Source organism: Bombina bombina, chromosome 5 (genome assembly GCF_027579735.1).
Source record: "Bombina bombina isolate aBomBom1 chromosome 5, aBomBom1.pri, whole genome shotgun sequence".
Classification (NCBI taxonomy): Eukaryota; Metazoa; Chordata; class Amphibia; order Anura; family Bombinatoridae; genus Bombina; species Bombina bombina.
The window spans coordinates 156,473,043-156,499,292 of NC_069503.1; the positions used below are offsets into that span (position 1 = coordinate 156,473,043).

Consider the following 26,250-nt stretch of genomic DNA (forward strand, 5'->3'; position numbering starts at 1 on the left):
CAAGTTTTTTTTTGTTTTTTTTCACCATTTTTTTCACCATTTATTATGATTTTGATTTGAAGATCGTTGATTTATAATTGTTTTATTAAGATTGTGTGTTCACACTGTTCTTTGATTATCATTTGTATGGTTTGTTTTTCAACTATTTTTTCAAAAAATTTTCAACACTCAATTTGAAGACACGATTACTTTTTGGCACTTCCACTCACAAAAGTTTATTTGAAGACATCCACAAACTGCCACACAAGTACATTTACATTGCACAAATCCATTTATCATATGATGTGAAATATATCCATTCAACAGCAGACAGATCCACTACACTGAATTGTCTCTCAAGCAGAAATATCTTTATTAAACACATCACACAGCCAGATATTCCACACGATTGATTTTTAATTGTTACATGGAAAGACTGTCTAAGTAAAGAATTGCTTCAACTCTAATTTGGAGAATTGGTTTTAACTTATTGTAAAATCTTGGATCCTTGATTATTATTTTACTGTTTTAATGGTATGTTAATTTTTATATGATATTGTATTGAATAAATTGATATATATTTTTTATAAATTTTGGACCCGGCCATTTGTTCTTTGGCGCTTTAACTACTTTCTTTCTGATTATATATATATATACTATGTGTATTCATGTATTCATGTGGTTATGTGTAAATATGTATGCGCACAGATACCTACATATATACACATACAAACACAAAAAACACGTATATATATATATATATATATATATTTATATATATATATATATATATATATATATATATATATATATACACAGTATATACTGTATATATGACACTTTAAACCCTTTTCGGTCAAATACATTGAAAAATGCATTAAAATATAATTTTATATCATTGTATAAAGTTTTAATGGGTTTTCATTAGAAATGCTTTAAATTCCAATGTTCTTCACATAGAAAAAATAATTCCTTTCTAGTTTAAAAGATATTTCTATGTTATCAGTGTATAATATAGGAATATCTATTTAGAAATACTTAGCACATATTCTGCTAAGTGCAGAACATTGGAATGTGATATATTTACATTAAATACACAGTCTAACACTTTATTAAGTTTGAATATTGCATAAATATGATTTTTCATGCAAAGGGCTCCAATGAATACATATGTACACACACACATATGTATCATTTCTGCCCGCCATTTGATAATTCGGCCCCGTGGTATGAATTTTAGATCACTTAGACAGACTGTCACAGCTAATTAGCTATCTGCAACAAATCTGTGGTCAATTCGAAGTCTTCTGCTGTCTGAATAAAATAATAATGTGCTTACTTTATTAGCTGTCAACTTTGGGAAATTGTATGATAGCATCTTATCATTGTAATGCTTCTTTTTTAATAAATTATTATCAAAATATTTACTGAATTACAGGAAAAAAAGACTAGAGAAATGTCTTTTGTACATTATTTAAAAGTATCTCTGTTTAAAGGACAGTAAATATAAAAGTTTTAGTTTGTGTAGTAAATCAATACTGCAATATACATCTGGGGCGCGATCCGATAAAGATCGTAGTTTGCGGCGCAAGCTAAAGTGCCGTAAGTCTCACAAACCAGCGATGTCCAGAAATCTGCGTAAGTAGAAATTTCTGGAGTTGCCAGTGACTTACGGCACTTTAGAAACTGCGGGCGCCTACAAAACCTGACTAAAGTTATTAAATCTCCCGTACTGTCTAACACGCTTCCCAAACATAGCCCGACACGTCTAACCCTCTATCCGCTATCCCCCCTCACTATCCTAACAATAAAACATGTATTAACCCCTAAACCGCCGCCCCCGGACCCCGCCGCCACCTAATAAAGTTATTAACCCCTAAACTGCCGCTCCCGGACCCCGCCGCCAGCTATATTAAATCTATAACCCCCTAATGTGAGCCCCTACCCCGCCGCCATCTATCTTACCTACCCCCTAAAGTGAGCCCCTACCCCGCCGCCATCTATCTTACCTACCCCCTAAAGTGAGCCCCTACCCCGCTGCAATCTACCTTACCTACCCCCTAAAGTGAGCCCCTACCCCGCCGCCATCTACCTTACCTACCCCCTAAAGTGAGCCACTACCCCGCCGCCATCTATCTTACCTACCCCCTAAAGTGAGCCCCTACCCCGCCGCCATCTACCTTACCTACCCCGCCGCCATCTATCTTACCTACCCCCTAAAGTGAGCCCCTACCCCGCCGCCATCTATTTTAAAAATATTAACCCCTAATTTAATCCCCCTACACCACCGCCGCCTATATTAAACACATTAACCCCTAATCTAATCCCCCTACACCTCCGCCAGCTATATTAACTATATTAACCCTAATTATATTAGGGTTAATATAGTTAATATCGTTATTATATATATATATATTAACTATATTAACCCTAATTATATTAGGGTTAATATAGTTAATATCGTTATTATATTATATATATATTAAGTATAATAACCCTATCTAACTCTAACATCCCTAACTAAATTCCTATTAAAATAAATCTAATTAATATTAATGTTATTAATTAAAATATTCCTATTTAAATCAAAATACTTACCTATAAAATAAACCCTAAGATAGCTACAATGTAATTAATAATTACATTCTAACTATTTTAGGGTTTATATTTATTTTACAGGTAACTTGGTATTTATTTTAACTAGGTACAATAGCTATTAAATAGTTAATAACTATTTAATAGCTACCTAGTTAAAATAATTACCAATTTACCTGTAAAATAAATCCTAACCTAAGTTCTAAATACACCTACACTATCAATAAATTAATAAACTACAAATATCTAAACTAAAATACAATAAAATAAACAAACACTAAATTACAAAAAATAAAAAAATTACAAGATTTTTAAGCTAATGACACCTATTATAAGCCCCCTAATAAAATAATAAAGCCCCCCAAAATAAAAAAAATTCCCTACCCTATTCTAAATTTAAAAAGTTCACAGCTCTTTTACCTTACCAGCCCTTAAAAGGGCCTTTTGCGGGGCATGCCCCAAATAATTCACCTCTTTTGCATTGAAATAAACATACAATACCCCCCCCAACATTACAACCCACCACCCACATACCCCTATTCTAAACCCACCCAAACCCCCCTTAAAAAAACCTAACACTACCCCCCTGAAGATCTCCCTACCTTGTCTTCACCCAGCCGGGCAGAACTCTTCATCCGATCCGGGCGATGTCCAATCAAGCGGCAGTGAAGTCTTCTTCCATCCGGCGATGTCTTCAATCAAGCGGCAGTGAAGTCTTCTTCCATCCGGCGATGTCTTCAAGCAAAGCAGCATCTTCAATCTTCTTTCTTCGCTCCCCCGCCACGGAGCATCCATCCTGAACGAAGACTGAACGTGGAATGAGGTACCTTTAAATGACGTCATCCAAGATGGCGTCCGTCGAATTCCGATTGGCTGATAGGATTCTATCAGCCAATCGGAATTAAGGTAGAAAAATCTGATTGGCTGATTGAATCAGCCAATCAGATTCAAGTTCAATCCGATTTGCTGAACCAATCTTGAATCCTATCAGCCAATCGGAATTCGACGGACGCCATCTTGGATGACGTCATTTAAAGGTACCTCATTCCACGTTCAGTCTTCGTTCAGGATGGATGCTCCGCGGCGGAGGAGCGAAGAAAGAAGATTGAAGATGCCGCTTTGCTTGAAGACATCGCCGGATGGAAGAAGACTTCACTGCCGCTTGATTGAAGACATCGCCGGATGGTTGAAGACTTCACTGCCGCTTGATTGGACATCGCCCGGATCGGATGAAGAGTTCTGTCCGGCTGGGTGAAGACAAGGTAGGGAGATCTTCAGGGGGGTAGTGTTAGGTTTTTTTAAGGGGGGTTTGGGTGGGTTTAGAATAGGGGTATGTGGGTGGTGGGTGTAATGTTGGGGGGGGTATTGTATGTTTATTTCAATGCAAAAGAGCTGAATTCTTTGGGGCATGCCCCGCAAAAGGCCCTTTTAAGGGCTGGTAAGGTAAAAGAGCTGTGAACTTTTTTAATTTAGAATAGGGTAGGGAAATTTTTTTATTTTGGGGGGCTTTATTATTTTATTAGGGGGCTTAGAATAGGTGTAATTAGCTTAAAAATCTTGTAATATTTTTTTTATTTTTTGTAATTTAGTGTTTTGTTTTTTTGTAATTTAGTTTAGTTTATTTTATTGTATTTTAGTTTAGATATTTGTAGTTTATTTAATTTATTGATAGTGTAGGTGTATTTGGAACTTAGGTTAGGATTTATTTTATAGGTAAATTGGTAATTATTTTAACTAGGTAGCTATTAAATAGTTATTAACTATTTAATAGCTATTGTACCTAGTTAAAATAAATACCAAGTTACCTGTAAAATAAATATAAACCCTAAAATAGTTAGAATGTAATTATTAATTACATTGTAGCTATCTTAGGGTTTATTTTATAGGTAAGTATTTAGATTTAAATAGGAATATTTTAATTAATAACATTAATATTAATTAGATTTATTTTAATAGGAATTTAGTTAGGGATGTTAGAGTTAGATAGGGTTATTATACTTAATATATATATAATATAATAACGATATTAACTATATTAACCCTAATATAATTAGGGTTAATATAGTTAATATATATAATATAATAACTATATTAACTAGATTAACCCTAATATAATTAGGGTTAATATAGTTAATATAGCTGGCGGCGGTGTAGGGGGATTAGATTAGGGGTTAATGTGTTTAATATAGGCGGCGGTGGTGTAGGGGGATTAAATTAGGGGTTAATATTTTTAAAATAGATGGCGGCAGGGTAGGGGCTCACTTTAGGGGGTAGGTAAGGTAGATGGCGGCGGGGTAGGGGCTCACTTTAGGGGGTAGGTAAGGTAGATGGCGGCAGGGTAGGGGCTCACTTTAGGGGGTAGGTAAGATAGATGGCGGCGGGGTAAGGGGCTCACTTTAGGGGGTAGGTAAGATAGATGGCGGCGGGGTAGGGGCTCACTTTAGGGGGTAGGTAAGGTAGATGGCAGCGGGGTAGGGGCTCACTTTAGGGGGTAGGTAAGGTAGATGGCGGCGGGGTAGGGGCTCACTTTAGGGGGTAGGTAAGATAGATGGCGGCGGGGTAGGGGCTCACTTTAGGGGGTAGGTAAGGTAGATGACGGCGGGGTAGAGGCTCACATTAGGGGGTTATAGATTTAATATAGCTGGCGGCGGGGTCCGGGAGAGGCGGTTTAGGGGTTAATAACTTTATTAGGGATTGCGGCGGGGGATCGCGGTTGACAGGTAGATAGACATTGCGCATGCATTAGGTGTTAGGTTTTATTTAGCAGGTAGTTTAGGGAGTTACGGGGCTCCAATAGACAGCGTAAGGCTTACTACGGCTGCATTTTGTGGCGAGGTGAAAATGGAGTAAGATTTCTCCATTTTCACCACGTAAGTTCTTACACTGTATATTGGATACCAAACTGCGCTGGTTTGGTATACCTGCCTATTGCCCAAAAAACTACGTGCGAAGGCAGAAATATACGAGCGTAACTTCTAGGTTACGCCGTATATAGGATACCAAACCAGCGCAAATTTCGGCGTCGCCGGCTTTTGCGGGCGATGCTGCATATCGGATCGGGCTCCTGTTACTTATTTTTCCCCTTTTATTGTAATTTAGCTCTAAAAATTGCATGAAATTGTAGTTTAGTAGCTGCTGTCTTAAGATGGCTGCTACTTAGCCTGTTGAGGTGGCAAAGTTAAATCATTCTGGTAAGGATCAACTGGGATGATTGACAAGTCCTGCTCTCGAGCTATTGGTTGCGTGAGAACAGGGGGCATGGCTGCACAAGCAATTGCTTGTGTAATGATAACAGCCTCTTTAAAGATTAAAGGGACACTGTACCCAAATTTTTTCTTTCGTGATTCAGATTGAGCATGACATTTTAAGCAACTTTCTAATTTACTCCTATTATCAAATTTTCTTTATTCTCTTGGTATCTTTATTTGAAATGCACGAATGTAAGTTTAGATGCCGACCCATTTTTGGTGAACAACCTGGGTTGTCCTTGCTGATTGGTGGATAAATTCATCCACCAATAAAAAAGTGCTGTCCAGAGTACTGAAACCAAAAAAAGCTTAGATGCCTTCTTTTTCAAATAAAGATAGAAAGAGAATGAAGAAATAGGAGCAAATCAGGAAGTTGCTTAAAATTGCATGCTCTTTCTGAATTACAAAAGAAAAAAATTGGGTTCAGTGTCCCTTTAAAAGAAACAAATGATGGTGCAGTAAAAATTTGTTCCTTCATTCATGCAGTTACTCAGGCAGGAAAGGGATCAGAAGTTTAGATTTACACTATTCAGAAGGGAAAGGTTTCAAAAGTTCAGATTTATATTATTCAGAAGGGAAAGCTTTCAAAACTTCAGATTTACATTATTTATTGATTAAATGATTCTATGATTTGTAGCAGTAGCTCTAGCTACTGCATTAACTTTATTGTAGATTAAGCTGCTGTTCTAGCTGCTCCTGAAGACATTCCAAATAAGAAATAACTATTTTTTGTTCGCAAATGAATAATGTTATCATAATTTAAAAACTGTATGATTCCATGAATAACCTCATTCATAAAATATTATGAAATGTAATATTTGATTTGACATATTCAATGCATTTTTATTTATTATTTAATATATTAAAATGTTACTTTAAATAGTATTCTTGTAGTTTGAATGGACTATTATTGTATTTTAATGTAATGCATGCATTTGGTTGGCTATTAAGCTGGTATATAAGTCTGTTTCTATAATAACTTGCTTGAAGATACACAATAAAAGTCTTTTTTTTCAATACCGGTATTAATACACCCAAAATGACCTCAAAATGGTTGTTTTTGTCACATTTGCTCCCTGACCAATCAGCAGTGGCTTGCTGATTATCATTAGGAACCTGCTTATATCTGTATATTATATATAGTTGCTACTTTCCTCTGCACAGCTGTATGAAACGTTGGTATCCCATAGCAACCAGAAGCTATCAACTTTACAACTGTGTCTTGTGCAGGATACTTGGCACTTTAAATAGCAATGCCTGTACAGATAATCAGATATCAGTGGTAATATGTATAATATCCGAAAATGTATTTTAAAAAAATGAAATACACCAAAAAGTTATAATCCTACTTGCAATGCAGTGACATATCATTACATGCAGAAAAATATGCATCAAATTCCTTAGCTGTAAAACATATCAAGCTCAAAATCCTGAGTAATACTGCTAATCAGATAAATGCATACAGTTATATGAGCGAAATCTATACATGTGGGTAGGCTATAAACATATGAAAGACACTTTGCGGGATATCTATCAAGCCGTCAACTGTGTTGCATTCAACGGCATCAATACACTCGCCTAACATCACGGCCGCGTATCTCATTATGCTCTCCATATTTATAAAAAAAGCCGGCAAAAAGACACGCACCAAGTATGGGGCGATGAGCATCGGACTGTTGTTAACCAACAGTCATCAATCTCGCGTCTATTCGGCTTTTTACCAACTTTATTTATACCCTGTCACTAAACGCTGCCACTAAACTAAAATATTTAACCCCTATCCCGCCGCTCCCCGACCCCGCCGCAACCTAATTAAAGTTATTAACCCCATCCCGCCGCTCCCGGACACCGCCGCCACAAAATATACGTATTAACCCCTAAACCTCTGGCCTCCCACATCACTACCACTAACTAAACCTATTAACCCCTAAACCGCCAGCCCCCCACATCGCCATAAACTAAATTAAGCTATTAGCCCCTAAACCTAACAACCCGCTAACTTTAAACTAAAATTACAACATGAAACAAGAAAAGAAAAGACAAGCGCAGCCCGACTCAAGTGTACGTGCAGCAGCTGACAACCATACTGGACACCACTCACTTAATGGGATTATCCTATCAGAAGGAATAAAGTGTGGATCTCTCTGTTTTCTCTCACTATATGGTGAAATCGGCTACTGTCACTTCACATCTATATTAAGTGACATACTTTTGAGGAACTGGGCGTCTAATTCCGGTACTGTTATTTAAAATTACAACATCCCTATCTTAAAATAAATTTAAATTTACCTGTAGAATTAAAATAAACTATTTTTAAATTATTAATTACCCTACCCTAACTATTATACTACAATTACTACAATTAATTTAAACTAGCAATTACATAAACTAAATTACATATTAAAAAACCTAACCCTACTAAAATTATTTAAATCTACTATTAAACCTTATTACAAATTACTAAATTACCAAAAAAAATAAACGCTAAGTTCCAAAAAATAAAAAACACTAAATTACGGAAAAAAACCAACACATTATCAAAAATGAAAAAGAATTACACCTAATCTAATAGCCCTATCAAAAAAAAAAGCCCCCCTAAAATAAAAAAAACCCTAGCCTACAATAAACTACCATTGGCCCTTAAAAGGGCCTTTTGTGGGGCATTGCCCCAAAGAACAGCCAATAGGATGAGAGCTGCTCAAATCCTATTGGCTGATTGAAATATTTCAGCCAATAGGAATGCAATGGACGCCATCTTGGATGACGTCACTTGCATTGAAGTTCCAGTTTACGGCGGAGACCGTAATGAAGAGAATGAACTGCGCCGGAAGTCTTCAGGATGGACCCGTTTTGCATCGGATGGATGAAGATTGAAGATTCTGTCTGGATGAAAACTTCTCCAGCTGGATGAAGATGGAAGAGGCCGCCCAGATGAAGACTTCTTGCCGCCTAGATGAGGACTTCGCCGGCTGGAGGAAGATTGAAGAGGCCGCCTGGATGAAGACTTCTTGCCGGCTGGATGGATCCTTCAAGCGGGACTTTAATAACTGTAAGTGGATCGTCGGGGGTTAGTGTTAGGTTTATTTACAGGTTTTTTGGGTGGGTTTTATTTTTAGATCAGGGTCTGGGCAGGTAAAAGAGTGAAATGCCCTTTTAAGGACAATGCCCATACAAATGCCCTTTTCAGGGCAATGGGGAGGTTAGGTTATTTTAGATAGGGCTTTTATTTGGGGGGTTGGTTGGTTGGGTGGTGGGTTTTTGTATTTGTATTTTTTTTTACAAGTAAAAGAGCTGATTTCTTTGGGACAATGCCCCACAAAAGGCCCTTTTAAGGGCCATTAGTTTTATTGAAGGCTAGGGTTTTTTTATTTTGGGGGGCTTTTTTATTTTGATAGGGCTATTAGATTAGGTGTAATTCTTTTTTTCTTCTTTTTGATAGTGGTTTTTTTTTCCGTAATTTAGTGTTTTTTATTTTTTGTAACTTAGTGTTTATTTGTTTTGGTAATTTAGTAATTTGTAAGTAATAAGATTTAATAGTAGATTTAAATCATTTTAGTAGGGTTAGGTTTTTTTAATATGTAATTTAGTTTATTTAATTGCTAGTTTAATTTATTTGTAGTATAATAGTTAGGGTAGGTTAATTAATAGTTTAAAATTAGTTTTATTTTAATTCTACAGGTAAGTTTAAATTTATTTTAGTATAGGGATGTTGTAATTTTAATTTAAAGTTAGTGGGTTGTTAGGTTTAGGGGTTAATAGCTTAATTTAGTTTATGGCAATGTGGGGGGGCTGATGGTTTAGGGGTTAATAGGTTTAGTGGTATTGATGTGGGTGGTCAGGGGTTTAGGGGTTAATACGTTTATTTAGAGGTTAATATGTTTATTTAGTGGCGCCGGGGTCCGGGAGCGGCGGAATAGGGGTTAATAACATTATGTAGGTGGCGGCGATGTTGGTGCGGCAGATTAGGGGTGTTTAGACTCGGGGCTTATGTTAGGGTGTTAGGTGTAAACATAACTTGTTTTCTACCATTTAAATCAATGGGATATCTGGCAGCATCGAACATAAGCTTTGGCTGCTTTCAGACTCCCATTGATTTCTATGGCATCCGCGGCCTCCAGGGTGGCGGATTGAAAACCAGGTATGCTGGGCCGGAATAGCCGCGAGCGTACCTGTTAGAAATTTGATAAATGGGAAAAAGTTTCAGATAGAGCCGAATGTGTATTCGGAACACCTGTAATGACATAAACATCGATCTGCGTCGGATTGAGACCGGCGGATCGTATGTTACGTCACAAATGTCAACTTTTGCCGGTCTGTAGGCTTTGATAACTAGGTTGGATCAAGCTCGCAACAATTACACTGCAGAATTCCGGCGTATTTGCAGTTGACGGCTTGAAAAATATCCCCCTTTAGCTGTTGTTTTAGCTACAGCCCAGTCATCCACTTGCATTGAGGGGACAAATCAGGTCCTGATTGGTAGAATGTGAAATCATTGATTTGTGTACATACCCTGAGCAAATGGAGGACACATGAATGTGCGCATGCGCTGCAAATTGTGTGTACTCGTGTTTATTGGATATTATATTCTCCTTTTCTGTGGACAGTGAAAATAATGTTTTGATCTATAATTTGCAAGAAAAAGTACAATATACAATACAATACAAAATATTTAATATAATCCTTGTAGATTGCAATTATTATTGTATAGAAAATAACTAGAATGTCCTTTTAATACAACATATTTCTTATTCTTCTCCGAAGGTATGCTGTATGTCACCAGAGTGTTTTATCATGAACGCCATTGAGGAGAAACGCTATGAATGTTTGAAGAATTATGACAACCACACTTCAGGTAAGATGAAACTATATATCTCCCACTATTTATCAATAATCTCATGGAATATTTAATAGTAAAATGTACCCTGTTGTACACGTCTTCCATAAGATATGAATATAAAATTGTCATTTTAATGTAAAAATAAAACATATGCTACAGCTTTATATTTTAGCATGTGACCCTTGCAAACTTTGGTTGAGTTTCCATGTGTTTACTTTGAGGAGCAAAGTGTTAAATCTTTCAGCTGGTCTAAAGTGCTATTGTCTTACATTTTACACCCAGTTTATGTCATCATTCTGTTTTTAAATTAACATTTCTGACAGCGCTAAGCGTATCCCTTCCCTATTTTTATTTAAAGGGCCAGCAAAGTCAAATTTAAACTTTCATGAATCAGACAACTTTCCAATTTACTTCTATTATCAAATTTGCTTTGTTCTCTTGGTATCCTTTGAGAAGAATATCTAGGTAAGTTCAGGAGCAGCAATGCACTGCTGGGAGCTAGCTGCTCGTTTGTGTCTATGAACATTTGCCTTTGTCATTGGCTCACCAGATGTGTTCAGCTAGCTCCAAGTAGTAAGTTGAAACTCTGGAGCTCACTATAACTATGGGAGGATTCTAGTCTTTCCGAAATTATTATTCAATATCGGAAAAATGTGATTGGACTTGTTTTTATCAAAATGATCACAATCCTACCATATCAAACTGGCAGGGTAACTCCTAAAAGATTCTATCTCCATTTCCTCACAACAACATTAACATTAAAGGGATATTAATCCCAATTTTCAGTATAATTTTTTTATTTGTCACAATTCAGTCATTATCAAATGTGCCATTGCCATGGTGGGTATGGCCAGTGCTGATATCGTTATCTTCTATAAGATGTATGTTATCGTTTTTTTGTTGGTGATGAGCATTTATCCAGTACTCTTCATTTTTATGTGTCCAAATGTTGTTGTTGATATTTAGTCAATAACTTGTAGTCATGTGGATTATAATTGCTGAAGAGATACTTCCCATGCATCGTATTGGTGAATGTTCTGATATTCGCTCTGATACAATATTTCTCATGTATGGAAAATATTGTATTGTTTAAATTAATGCTGAATAACTACTGACCCCTGTGTGCAAGGAACAGTAATTATAGAATGACCTAACAAATTTGAGCATTTTTCTGCACTGTAACAAGACAAACTGAATGTAATATGAAGGCACAATATCAGCAGAGATACAAGAGTTGCAGTTTGGCTTGTTGATTCATTTTTATTAGCTGTAAATAAATGTTGTTTTATTATTTATATTAGAGGGGCATGAAACCCAACAATTCTCTTTCATGACTATAGATTATACAATTCTAAACAACTTTCCAATTTATTTATATCATCTAATTTGCTTCATTCTCTTGGTTTGCTTTGTTGAAGTTGCAGTAATTCACTATTTGAAGCTAGCTGAAAGCCAATGACAAAAGGCATATATGTGCAGCCACCAGTTAGCAGTTTCTGAGCCTACCTAGGTATACTTTTCAACAAAGGATAGACACAGAACAAAACAAATTAGATTATAGAAGTAAATTGGAACGTTGTTTAGAATTGCATGGTCTATCTCACTGGTTTTCTAACCTGTCCTCAGGCCTCCACAACAGTTAAGGTTTTCTGGACTACCTTCGATGAGTGCAGGTAAAATAACATAATTTATGCTTACCTGATAAATTCCTTTCTCCTGTAGTGTAGTCAGTCCACGGGTCATCCATTACTTATGGGATTATATCTCCTCCCTAACAGGAAGTGCAAGAGGATCACCCAAGCAGAGCTGCTATATAGCTCCTCCCCTCTACGTCATACCCAGTCATTCGACCGAAACCAAACGAGAAAGGAGAAACTATAGGGTGCAGTGGTGACTGGAGTTTAAGTTAAAAATTTAGACCTGCCGTAAACAACAGGGCGGGCCGTGGACTGACTACACTACAGGAGAAAGGAATTTATCAGGTAAGCATAAATTATGTTTTCTCCTGTTAAGTGTAGTCAGTCCACGGGTCATCCATTACTTATGGGATACCAATACCAAAGCTAAAAGTACACGGATGATGGGAGGGAAAGGCAGGATCTTTACACGGAAGGAACCACTGCCTGTAGAACCTTTCTCCCAAAAACAGCCTCCGAAGAAGCAAAAGTGTCAAATTTGTAAAATTTGGAAAAAGTATGAAGTGAAGACCAAGTTGCAGCCTTGCAAATCTGTTCAACAGAGGCCTCATTCTTAAAGGCCCAAGTGGAAGCCACAGCTCTAGTAGAATGAGCTGTAATCCTTTCAGGAGGCTGCTGTCCAGCAGTCTCATATGCTAAACGTATTATGCTACGAAGCCAAAAAGAGAGAGAGGTAGCCGAAGCTTTTTGACCTCTCCTCTGTCCAGAATAAACGACAAACAGGGAAGAAGTTTGACGAAAATCCTTAGTTGCCTGCAAATAAAATTTCAGGGCACGGACGACGTCCAGATTGTGCAGAAGTCGTTCCTTCTTTGAAGAAGGGTTAGGGCACAATGATGGAACAACAATCTCTTGATTGATATTCCTGTTAGTGACTACCTTAGGTAAGAACCCAGGTTTAGTACGCAGAACTACCTTGTCTGAATGAAAAATCAGATAAGGAGAATCACAATGTAAGGCCGATAACTCAGAGACTCTTCGAGCCGAGGAAATAGCCATTAAAAACAGAACTTTCCAAGATAACAGCTTGATATCAATGGAATGAAGGGGTTCAAACGGAACACCTTGCAGAGCGTTAAGAACTAAGTTTAAGCTCCACGGCGGAGCAACAGTCTTAAACACAGGCTTAATCCTAGCCAAAGCCTGACAAAAAGCCTGAACGTCTGGAACTTCTGACAGACGTTTGTGTAAAAGGATAGACAGAGCTGAGATCTGTCCCTTTAACGAACTAGCAGATAAACCCTTTTCTAAACCTTCTTGTAGAAAAGACAATATCCTAGGAATCCTAACCTTACTCCATGAGTAACTCTTGGATTCGCACCAATATAAGTATTTACGCCATATTTTATGGTAAATTTTCCTGGTAACAGGTTTCCTAGCCTGTATTAAGGTATCAATCACTGACTCCAAGAATCCCCGCTTTGATAGAATCAAGCGTTCAATCTCCATGCAGTCAGGCTCAGAGAAATTAGATTTGGATGTTTGAAAGGACCCTGAATCAGAAGGTCCTGTCTCAGAGGCAGAGACCATGGTGGACAGGACGACATGTCCACTAGATCTGCATACCAGGTCCTGCGTGGCCACGCAGGCGCTATTAGAATCATTGATGCTCTCTCCTGTTTGATCCTGGCAATCAATCGAGGAAGCATCGGGAAGGGTGGAAACACATAAGCCATGTTGAAAACCCAAGGTGCTGTCAGAGCATCTATCAGTACCGCTCCCGGGTCCCTGGACCTGGATCCGTAACAAGGAAGCTTGGCGTTCTGGCGAGACGCCATGAGATCCAGATCTGGTTTGCCCCAATGCTGAAGCAGTTGGGCAAACACCTCCAGATGAAGTTCCCACTCCCCCGGATGAAAAGTCTGGCGACTTAGGAAATCCGCCTCCCAGTTCTCCACGCCTGGGATGTGAATCGCTGACAGGTGGCAAGAGTGAGACTCTGCCCAGCGAATTATCTTTGAGACTTCCATCATCGCTAGGGAACTCCTTGTCCCTCCCTGATGGTTGATGTAAGCCACAGTCGTGATGTTGTCCGACTGAAACCTGATGAACCTCAGAGTTGCTAACTGAGGCCAAGCCAGAAGGGCATTGAAAACTGCTCTTAATTCCAGAATGTTTATTGGAAGGAGTCTCTCCTCCTGAGTCCATGATCCCTGAGCCTTCAGGGAATTCCAGACAGCGCCCCAACCTAGCAGGCTGGCGTCTGTTGTTACAATCGTCCAATCTGGCCTGCTGAAGGGCATCCCCCTGGACAGATGTGGCCGAGAAAGCCACCATAGAAGAGAATCTCTGGTCTCTTGATCCAGATTTAGCATAGTGGACAAATCTGAGTAATCCCCATTCCACTGACTTAGCATGCACAATTGCAGCGGTCTGAGATGCAGGCGTGCAAAAGGTACTATGTCCATTGCCGCTACCATTAAGCCGATTACCTCCATGCATTGAGCCACTGACGGGTGTTGAATGGAATGAAGGACACGGCAAGCATTTAGAAGTTTTGATAACCTGTTCTCTGTCAGGTAAATTTTCATTTCTACAGAATCTATAAGAGTCCCCAAGAAGGGAACTCTTGTGAGTGGCAATAGAGAACTCTTTTCTACGTTCACCTTCCACCCATGCGACCTTAGAAATGCCAGAACTAACTCTGTATGAGACTTGGCAGTTTGGAAACTTGACGCTTGTATCAGAATGTCGTCTAGGTACGGAGCTACCGAAGGACACGGCAAGCATTTAGAAGTTTTGATAACCTGTCCTCTGTCAGGTAAATTTTCATTTCTACAGAATCTATAAGAGTCCCCAAGAAGGGAACTCTTGTGAGTGGCAATAGAGAACTCTTTTCTACGTTCACCTTCCACCCATGCGACCTTAGAAATGCCAGAACTAACTCTGTATGAGACTTGGCAGTTTGGAAACTTTACGCTTGTATCAGAATGTCGTCTAGGTACAGAGCTACCGCTATTCCTCGCGGTCTTAGTACCGCCAGAAGAGAGCCCAGAACCTTTGTAAAGATTCTTGGAGCTGTAGCTAACCCGAAGGGAAGAGCTACAAACTGGTAATGCCTGTTTAGGAAGGCAAACCTTAGATACCGGTAATGATCCTTGTGAATCGGTATGTGAAGGTAGGCATCCTTTAAATCCACTGTGGTCATGTACTGACCCTTTTGGATCATAGGTAAGATGGTCCGAATAGTTTCCATTTTGAACGATGGAACTCTTAGGAATTTGTTTAGGATCTTTAAGTCCAAGATTGGTCTGAAGGTTCCCTCTTTTTTGGGAACCACAAACAGATTTGAGTAGAACCCTTGTCCGTGTTCCGACCGCGGAACTGGGTGGATCACTCCCATTAGTAAAAGGTCTTGTACACAGCGTAGAAACGCCTCTTTCTTTATCTGGTTTGCTGACAACCTTGAAAGATGAAATCTCCCTTTTGGAGGAGAAACTTTGAAGTCCAGAAGATATCCCTGAGATATGATCTCTAACGCCCAGGGATCCTGGACATCTCTTGCCCAAGCCTGGGCGAAGAGAGAAAGTCTGCCCCCCACTAGATCCGTTTCCGGATCGGGGGCCCTCACTTCATGCTGTCTTAGGGGCAGCAGCAGGTTTTCTGGCCTGCTTGCCCTTGTTCCAGGACTGGTTAGGTTTCCAGCCCTGTCTGTAGCGAGCAACAGTTCCTTCCTGTCTTGGGGCGGAGGAAGTTGATGCTGCTCCTGCCTTGAAGTTACGAAAGGCACGAAAATTAGACTGTTTAGCCCTACGTTTGGCCCTGTCTTGAGGCAGGGCATGGCCCTTACCTCCAGTAATGTCAGCGATAATTTCTTTCAAACCGGGCCCGAATAATGTCTGCCCTTTGAAAGGGATGTTAAGCAATTTAGATTTAGAAGTCACATCGGCTGACCAGGATTTAAGCCACAGCGCTCTACGCGCTTGAATGGCGAATCCGGAGTTCTTAGCCGTAAGTTTAGTTAAGTGTACTACGGCATCAGAAATAAATGAATTAGCTAGCTTAAGGACCTTAAGCTTGTCTATAATCTCATCCAATGGAGCTGTGCTAAGGGTCTCTTCCAGAGACTCAAACCAGAATGCCGCCGCAGCCGTGACAGGCGCAATGCATGCAAGGGGTTGTAATATAAAACCTTGCTGAACAAACATTTTCTTAAGGTAACCCTCTAACTTTTTATCCATTGGATCTGAAAAAGCACAGCTATCCTCCACCGGGATAGTGGTGCGCTTAGCCAGAGTAGAAACTGCTCCCTCCACCTTAGGGATCGTCTGCCATAAGTCCCGTGTGGTGGCGTCTATTGGGAACATTTTTCTAAATATAGGAGGGGGTGAAAAAGGCACACCGGGTCTATCCCACTCCTTGTTAACAATTTCTGTAAGCCTTTTAGGTATAGGAAAAACGTCAGTACACGCCGGTACCGCAAAATACTTATCCAGCCTACATATTTTCTCTGGAATTGCAACCGTGTTACAATCATTCAGAGCCGCTAATACCTCCCCTAGTAATACACGGAGGTTCTCAAGCTTAAATTTAAAATTTGAAATGTCTGAGTCCAGTTTACTTGGATCAGATCCGTCACCCACAGAATGAAGCTCTCCGTCCTCATGTTCTGCAAATTGTGACGCAGTATCAGACATGGCTCTATTATTATCAGCACACTCTGTTCTTACCCCAGAGTGATCGCGTTTACCCCTAAATTCTGGCAATTTAGATAGTACTTCAGTCATAACATTAGCCATGTCTTGCAAAGTGATTTGTATGGGCCGCCCTGATGTACTTGGCGCCACAATATCACACACCTCCTGAGCGAGAGGCGAAGGTACTGACACGTGAGGAGAGTTAGTCGGCATAACTTCCCCCTCGTTGTCTGGTGAAATTTTCTTTACATGTACAGATTGGCTTTTATTTAAAGCAGCATCAATGCAATTAGTACACAAATTTCTATTGGGCTCCACATTGGCCTTTAAACATATTGAACAAAGAGATTCATCTGTGTCAGACATATTTAAACAGACTAGCAATGAGACTAGCAAGCTTGGAAAAATACTTTTCAAATAAATTTACAAGCAATATAAAAAAACGCTACTGTGCCTTTAAGAAGCACAAAAAAACTGTCACAGTTGAAATAACAATGAACCAAATTAGTTATAGCAACCAAATTTTCACAGTAAATGCATTAAGTTAGCAAAGGATTGCACCCACCAGCAAATGGATGATTAACCCCTTAGTACCCAAAAACGGATAACAATTTAATATTAATGTTTTTATCACAGTCAAAACACACTCTCACAGGTCTGCTGTGAGTGATTACCTCCCTCAAAACTAGTTTTGGAGACCCCTGGGCTCTGTAGAGACGTCCTGGATCATGGAGGAAGAAATAGGAAGACTGTGACTGAATTTTTACTGCGCAATAAAGCGCTAAAATAGGCCCCTCCCACTCATATTACAACAGTGGGGAAGCTCAGTAAACTGATTTTATTCAGAAACAAACGACAGCCATGTGGTAAAAATCATGCCCATAAAGTTTTATCACCAAGTACCTCAGAAAAAAAAAAAAAAAAACGATTAACATGCCAGTAAACGTTTTAAAAATAAAATTATGAAATGTTATTAATAAGCCTGCTGCTAGTCACTTTCACTGCAGTGGAGGCTCAAATATTACTTAAATATATACAGTATTTTCTTAGTGAAATTCCATTCCCCAGAAATACCTCAGTGTAAACATACATACATATCAGCCTGATACCAGTCGCTACTACTGCATTTAAGGCTGCACTTACATTACATCGGTATTAGCAGTATTTTCTCAGTCAATTCCATTCCTTAGAAAATAATATACTGCAACATACCTCCTTGCAGGTGAGCCCTGCCTGCTATCCCCTGTTCTGAAGTTACCTCACTCCTCAGAATGGCCGAGAACAGCAAGTGGATCTTAGTTACGACCGCTAAGATCATACACAAACTCAGGTAGATTCTTCTTCTAATGCTGCCTGAGAAGAAACAACACACTCCGGTGCTGTTTAAAATAACAAACTTTTGATTGAAGAAATAAAAACTAAGTTTAACAACCACAGTCCTCTCACACGTCCTATCTATTAGTTAGGTGCAAGAGAATGACTGGGTATGACGTAGAGGGGAGGAGCTATATAGCAGCTCTGCTTGGGTGATCCTCTTGCACTTCCTGTTAGGGAGGAGATATAATCCCATAAGTAATGGATGACCCGTGGACTGACTACACTTAACAGGAGAAAACCATATTTACTAATTAGCTGATTATTTCACTTGTGCTCTAGTTCAGATAGCCTCAAAATGTGGCCTGTTAGGGAGGTCTGAGGTCAGGTTTGAAAACCATTGGTCTATCTGAATCATGAAAGGAGAAATTGGATTTCATGTCCCTTTAACTAAACTTTCCACATAAAGACTTACTTTTCTATAAAGTTAGAACATATCAAATAGTTTATCATTCTGTTCCAATGCCAAAAATGTTATAATTTCACACTGTTCTTGATTTCACCCTGGCAAAATGAATACATTAGTTAAATATTTCAGAAATAATTTATAACATATTTTTTTTTTATAATCTTCAATCCCATGGTTACAGCAAATAGTGTCTCCTGCATTTTTATTATTTTTAATTACTGTTTCAGAATATGTTGTCTGTGTTTGAACATGCACTAATTATAGAAATACCCTCCTGTTTATTGGAAACATGACCAGAGATAATTTAGACTGGAACTATTAACTCTTTATCTGTCAGCAAGGACAGCAACACATTCTTGTAAAAAGCATTGCAGCACTCTCTTGCTAGTACGTGAATGCAGATAAAAGATTCATTTTATTTTTAAAAATAATCAATATGAAATTATTTTTTAAGTTTGAACTGAAACTAATATAACATTACCAGCTGTGTATTACTGATAATGTTCATTGGCTGAGAGGATCATAAGCAATTATACCGTTAACAGTAGGTACCTATCAACCAATGAACATTAGCAAAAAGTAAAAAACTGATACTGCTGTATTAGTTATAATTTCATTTTTTTTTTTAAAAATTACCACATATTTTCCAGTTTACAGTTTTTAAATGCTGCTGTTTGAGTGCAGCGTAGCTTTAATAAAATTGAGTGGTGGCCCCCAGGGATCGCCCATGGGTAGGGTTTGGCAAAGACATTGCTTGGGTGGAGCCGGGATAGGGTTGCCACCTGTCCCTTAAAATACAGAACACTTATAAGTTACACATGCTGCAGGGAGGAATATTAATAGTGCTGTCCAGAAACACAATACATGTTCCTCCCTGCACACCCTGCAGCATGTGTAACTCATAAGTGTCCAGGAAAACATGGCTGAGGTGGAAACCCTAAGCCGGGAGGTACCTGGAAATGGAAAAATTGCTCTTTCTGGAGAAGCTGTGTGAAAGGGCACCATGCTCTAAACCCGTAACAATATTACAAGTCCCTGCAGTGGCGTCTCCTGGATTTTCTTATGGGGGCACGTGCCAGAGGCCCACCAGTGTTTTCATTGGCGGAGTCAGGGCAGGAAGGGCAATCAGTGGGTGAGGTTGGGTTTTGTGGTTGTTTCATTGGATGGTTCAAACAGAGCTGTGGGTAACCTGTGCAAAGTGATGGTGGTTAAATGAGGGCCAATCACAATTGGGGTGGTCTTAAGGGGGGCAGCCATTATGCTAGGGGAGAAAGTGCCCCTTCTGGAGACACCACTGGTTCCCTGTGCAGTTGGGAGGTATGTGTCTTTAAAATTATTATTCTAGAATCTATAACTTTAATGAAAGAATTCTTGCAAACACAAGTTTATTAAAGAAAGTGTGTAACATAAATTAGAAATGCAATGCTGGGCATTTCATGTACAACTTACATGCCCATTAATGGTAATGTTTGCATTAATTAGAATGTACATTTTACATAGATTTCAATTAAAGGAACATGAAACCCAAATCTTGTCATGATTCAGATAGATCCTACATTTTCAAACAAATTCCAATTTACTTCAAGTATAAAGTTTGCTTCCTATTTTGGTATCCTTTTTTGAAAAACCAGCAATGCACTACGGGGAACTAGTTGAACACATCTGGTGAGCCAATGACAAGGTGAATATATGGCCAGTCACCAATCAGCAGCTAGATCCTAGCAGTGCATTGCTGCTCCTGATCCTACCTAGGTATTATTTTCAATAAAGGATACAAAGAGAAGAAAGCAAATTAGATATTAAAAGTAAATTGGAAAGTTGCTTAAAATCGTATGCTCTATCTAAACCATGAAATACATTTTTGGGATGCATGTCGCTTTAAGGTACAGCATTAAGTTCTAGTTGTAATGTGAATAATGATAGTTATTGTAGGACTATATGGCATATCTTGGATTTTCTGCTATTTTTTTCTATTTTAGTTTTACACATACTTAACTCACATTTAAAAAAAAATAAAACCATAATTGTGTCCTGCTTTAATAAACAATCACACATTTAACCCCTTAATGACCGGACCATTTTTCAATTTTCTTACCCTTAATGACAATGGCTATTTTTACATTTCTGCAGTGTTTGCGTTTAGCTGTAATTTTCCTCTTACTCGTTTACTGTACCCACACATATTATATACAGTTTTTCTCGCCATTAAATGGACTTTCTAAAGATACCATTATTTTCATCATATCTTATAATTTACTAAAAAAAAAATGATAAAATATGAGGAAAAAATGGAAAAAAACACACTTTTTCTAACTTTGACCCCCAAAATCTGTTACACATCTACAACCACCAAAAAACACCTATGCTAAATAGTTTATAAATTTTGTCCTGAGTTTAGAAATACCCAATGTTTACATGTTCTTTGCTTTTTTTGCAATTTATGGGGCAATAAATACAAGTAGCACTTTACTATTTCCAAACCACTTTTTTTCAAAATTAGCGCTAGTTACTTTGGAACCCTGATATCTGTCAGGAATACCTGAATATCCCTTGACATGTATACATTTTGTTTTAGAAGACATCCCAAAGTATTGATCTAGGCCCATTTTGGTATATTTCATACCACCATTTCCCCCGCCAAATGCGATAAAAAAAAAAGTTCACTTTTTCACAAATTTTGTCACAAACTTTAGGTTTCCCACTGAAATTATTTACAAACAGCTTCTGCAATTATGGCACAAATGGTTGTAAATTCTTCTCTGGGATCCCCTTTTTCAGAAATAACAGACTTATATGGCTTTGTGGTTGCGTTTTGGTAATTAGAAGGCCGCTAAATGCCGCTGCGCACCACACGTGTTTTATGTCCAGGAGTGAAGGGGTTAATTAGGGAGCTTGTAGGGAGCTTGTAGTGTTAATTTTAGCTTTAGTGTAGTGTAGTAGACAACCCCAAGTATTGATCTAGGCCCATTTTGGTATATTTTATGCCACCATTTCACCGCCAAATGCGAGCAAATAAAAAAGAAACTTTACATTTTTCACAATTTTAGGTTTCTCACTGAAATTATTTACAAACAGCTTGTGTTATTATGGCAGAAATTGTTGTAAAAGCTTCTCTGGGATCCCCTTTGTTCAGAAATAGCAGACTTATATGGCTTTGGCGTTGCTTTTTGGTAATTAGAAGGCCGCTAAATGCTGCTGCGCACCACACGTGAATTATGCCCAGCAGTGAAGGGGTTAAATTAGGTAGCTTGTAAGGAGCTTGCAGGGTTAATTTTAGAGATCAGCCTCCCACCTGACACATCCCACCCCCTGATCCCTCCCAAACAGCTCTCTTCCCTCCCCCACCCCACAATTGTTCCCGCCATCTTAAGTACTGGCAGAAAGTCTGCCAGTACTAAATAAAAGAGTTTTTTTTTTTTTTTTAAATAAAAATAATAAAATATTTTAGTTGTGATGAACCCCTTCCTTAGCACCAACCTCCCTGATCCCCCCCCTCCAGCTCTCTAACCCTCTCCCCTACCTAATTACCGCCATCTTGGGTACTGGCAGCTGTCTGCCAGTACCCAGTTTGGCCCCACAAACCAAAGTATTTTAATTTTATTTTTAACTTTTATTTTTATTTTTAATTATTTCTGTAGTGTAGCAGCCCCCCCCCACAATACCCCCACCCCCCCCCAGATCCTTTTATATGGAAAAAAAATTTTTTTAACTTTTTTCCCCCTTCCTAACTTCATTGGTGTCAGTGTGGCTAATGTGTGCACGCGAACGTGCACGTGCACGCGCGTCCACGTGCACACGCAGCCACGTGCACGCCCTCGTGCACGCGCGCACATCGTGCACGCGCACACGCTCGCTCCTCCCACCCGGTCAAACGGCACCATCGGCACCATCGCTACCAGTGCAGAGAGGGCCACAGAGTGGCTCTCTCTGCATCGGAAGCTTGTAAAGGGGTATTGCAGGATGCCTCCATATCGAGGCATCACTGCAATACCCTCAGAGCTGCTGGAAGTGGTTGTGATCACTTCCAGCACTCTGTTAGACAACTGACGTACCAGGTACGTCTATTGTCATTAACTGATTGTTAATGCATGACGTACCTGGTACGTCAGTTGTCATTAAGGGGTTAAAGTGTGAAACATTTGCAGAAATAAAATATAATCATTCATTTATGAAGAATGGTTTACTGTGTGTGTGTGTGTGTGACTGTGTGTGTGAGTGTGTGTGTGTGACTGTGTGTGTGTGTGACTGTGTGTGTGTGTGTGTGTGTGTGTGTGTGACTGTGTGTGTGTGTGACTGTGTGTGTGTGACTGTGTGTGTGTGACTGTGTGTGTGTGACTGTGTGTGTGACTGTGTGTGTGTGACTGTGTGTGTGTGACTGTGTGTGTGTGTGTGACTGTGTGTGTGTGTGACTGTGTGTGTGTGACTGTGTGTGTGTGTGTGTGTGTGTGTGTGACTGTGTGTGTGTGTGACTGTGTGTGTGTGTGACTGTGTGTGTGTGTGACTGTGTGTGTGTGTGTGTGTGTGTGTGACTGTGTGTGTGTGACTGTGTGTGTGTGTGTGACTGTGTGTGTGTGATTTATAATTAATTTTATAAAAAATGTTAAAAATATTTTATGTAAAATAAGTATGAATTAAAAGCTTCAGTTTAACATGAAATGTGTCAATAATATTAATGATTTTCATTAAAGTTATTAAAGAAATGCTTATTCCAGGCATCAGTTTGTAGAATAACCTTATGCTTATGGCAAGTATGAATTAGTTTGTAGGATAACCTTATGCTTATTGCAGGTATGAATTAGTTTGTAGGATAACCTTATGCTTATGGCAGGTATGAATTAGTTTGTAGGATAACCTTATGCTTATTGCAGGTATGAATTAGTTTGTAGGATAACCTTATGCTTATTACAGGTATGAATTAGTTTGTAGGATAACCTTATGCTTATGGCAGGTATGAATTAGTTTGTAGGATAACCTTATGCTTATTGCAGGTATGAATTAGTTTGTAGGATAACCTTATGCTTATTACAGGTATGAATTAGTTTGTAGGATAACCTTATGCTTATGGCAGGTATGAATTAGTTTGTAAGATAACCTTATGCTTATTGCAGGTATGAATTAGTGTGTAGGATAACCTTATGCTTATGGCAGGTATGAATTAGTTTGTTGGATAACCTTATGCTTATTGCAGGTATGAATTAGTTTGTAGGATAACCTTATGCTTATGGCATGTATGAATTAGTTTGTAAGATAACCTTATGCTTATTGCAGGTATGAATTAGTTTGTAGGATAACCTTATGCTTATGGCAGGTATGAATTAGTTTGTAGGATAACCTTATGCTTATGGCAGGTATGAATTAGTTTGTAGAATAACCTTATGCTTATGGCAGGTATGAATTAGTTTGTAGAATAACCTTATGCTTATTGCAGGTATGAATTAGTTTGTAGGATAACCTTATGCTTATTGCAGGTATGAATTAGTTTGTAGGATAACCTTATACATATGGCAGGTATGAATAAGTCTGTAGAATAACCTTATGCTTATGGCAGGTATGAATTAGTTTGTAGGATAACCTTATGCTTATGGCAGGTATGAATTAGTTTGTAAGATAACCTTATGCTTATTGCAGGTATGAATTAGTTTGTAAGATAACCTTATGCTTATTGCAGCTATGAATTAGTTTGTAGGATAACCTTATGCTTATGGCATGTATGAATTAGTTTGTAGGACAACCTTATGCTTATGGCAGGTATGAATTAGTTTGTAGAATAACCTTATGCTTATGGCAGGTATGAATTAGTTTGTAGAATAACCTTATGCTTATGGCAGGTATGAATTAGTTTGTAGAATAACCTTATGCTTATGGCAGGTATGAATTAGTTTGTAGGATAACCTTATGCATATGGCAGGTATGAATAAGTTTGTAGAATAATCTTATGCTTATGGCAGGTATGAATTAGTTTGTAGAATAACCTTATGCTTATGGCAGGTTTGAATTAGTTTGTAAGATAACCTTATGCTTATTGCAGGTATGAATTAGTTTGTAGAATAACCTTATGCTTATGGCAGGTATGAATTAGTTTGTAGAATAACCTTTTGCTTATGGCAGGTATGAATTAGTTTGTAGAATAACCTTATCCATATGGCAGGTATGAATTAGTTTGTAGAATAACCTTATGCTTATGGCAGGTATGAATTAGTTTGTAGGATAACCTTATGCTTATGGCAGGTAAGACATAGTTTGTAGAATAACCTTATGCTTATGGCAGGTATGAATTAGTTTGCAAAATAGCCTTATGCTTATCCCAGCCATCAATTTTTTGTATAGTCTTATGCTTATTCCAGGCATCAATTATTTTGTAGGATAGCCTTATGCTTATCCCAGGCATCAATTATTTTGTAGGATAGCCTTATGATTATCCCAGGCATCAATTAGTTTGTAGGATAGGCTTATGCTTATACTAGGTATGAATTAGTTTGTAGGGTAGCCTTATGCCTATGCTATTTATGAATTATTTTGTAGGATAGCCTTATGCTTATGCTCGGTATGAATTAGTTTGTAGGATAGCCTTATGCTTATGCTAGATATGAATTAGTTTGTAAGATAGCCTTATGCTTATTCCAGGTATTAATTAGATCGTAGGATAGCCTTATGCTTATTCCAGGTAGGAATTAGTTTGTAGGATAACCTTATGCTTATTCCAGCCATCAAATATTTTGTAGGAAAGCCTTCTGCTTATGCCAGTTTGTAGGATAGTCTTATCGTTATTCCAGCTTTAAATTATTTTGTAGGATAGCCTTATGCGTATGTTTTACTAAGCCTGGACATTTCTATCATATCACCTTTCCCTTCTTTCCTCTAAGTTATATATATTTATGTCATGGAGCCAGGTACCAGTCTAGTAGCCCTCCTTTGACCCCAGCTTGTATATATCCTTCTAAAGACATGGAGGCCCATTTATCAAGCTCCGAATGGATCTTGAAGGGCCGTGTTTCTGGCGAGTCTTCAGACTCGCCAGAAACAGCAGTTATGAAGCAGTGGTCTAAAGACCTCTGCTCCATAACCCTGTCCGCCTGCTCTGATGAGGCGGACAGGAATCGCCGGAATTCAACCCTATCGAGTACAATCGGGTTGATTGACACCCCCCTGCTGGCGGCCTATTGGCCTCAAGTCTGCAGGGAGCGGCGTTGCACCAGCAGCTCTTGTGAGCTGCTGTTGCAATGCTGAATACGGAGAGCGTATTGCTCTCCGCATTCAGTTAGGTCTTGCGGACCTGATCCGCACTGTTGGATCAGGTCCGCAACACCTATGATAAATAGGCCTCAATGTCTCCAGAACTGCACAAAATACTCTAGATGGGGCCTAAATAGTGAACTGTAAAGTAGCATAATAATCTCACTATGTCTGCTACAAATACTTCTACCTATACAACCAAGCATTCTACTGGCCTTATTCGCTGCAATACTATCTTGTT

General features: G+C 38.7%; 1 protein-coding gene across 1 annotated transcript in view; it reads left to right on the forward strand.

Moving 5' to 3' along the window:
- The window catches only part of VIPR1 (vasoactive intestinal peptide receptor 1), a 576,370-nt gene that overhangs the window by 152,729 nt on the left and 397,391 nt on the right, over window positions 1-26,250 (forward strand). Inside the window, exon 2 of the mRNA XM_053713746.1 lies at window positions 10,584-10,674. Coding sequence (XP_053569721.1) covers window positions 10,584-10,674 — 91 coding nt within the window. The remainder of the gene's footprint in view (window positions 1-10,583; window positions 10,675-26,250) is intronic.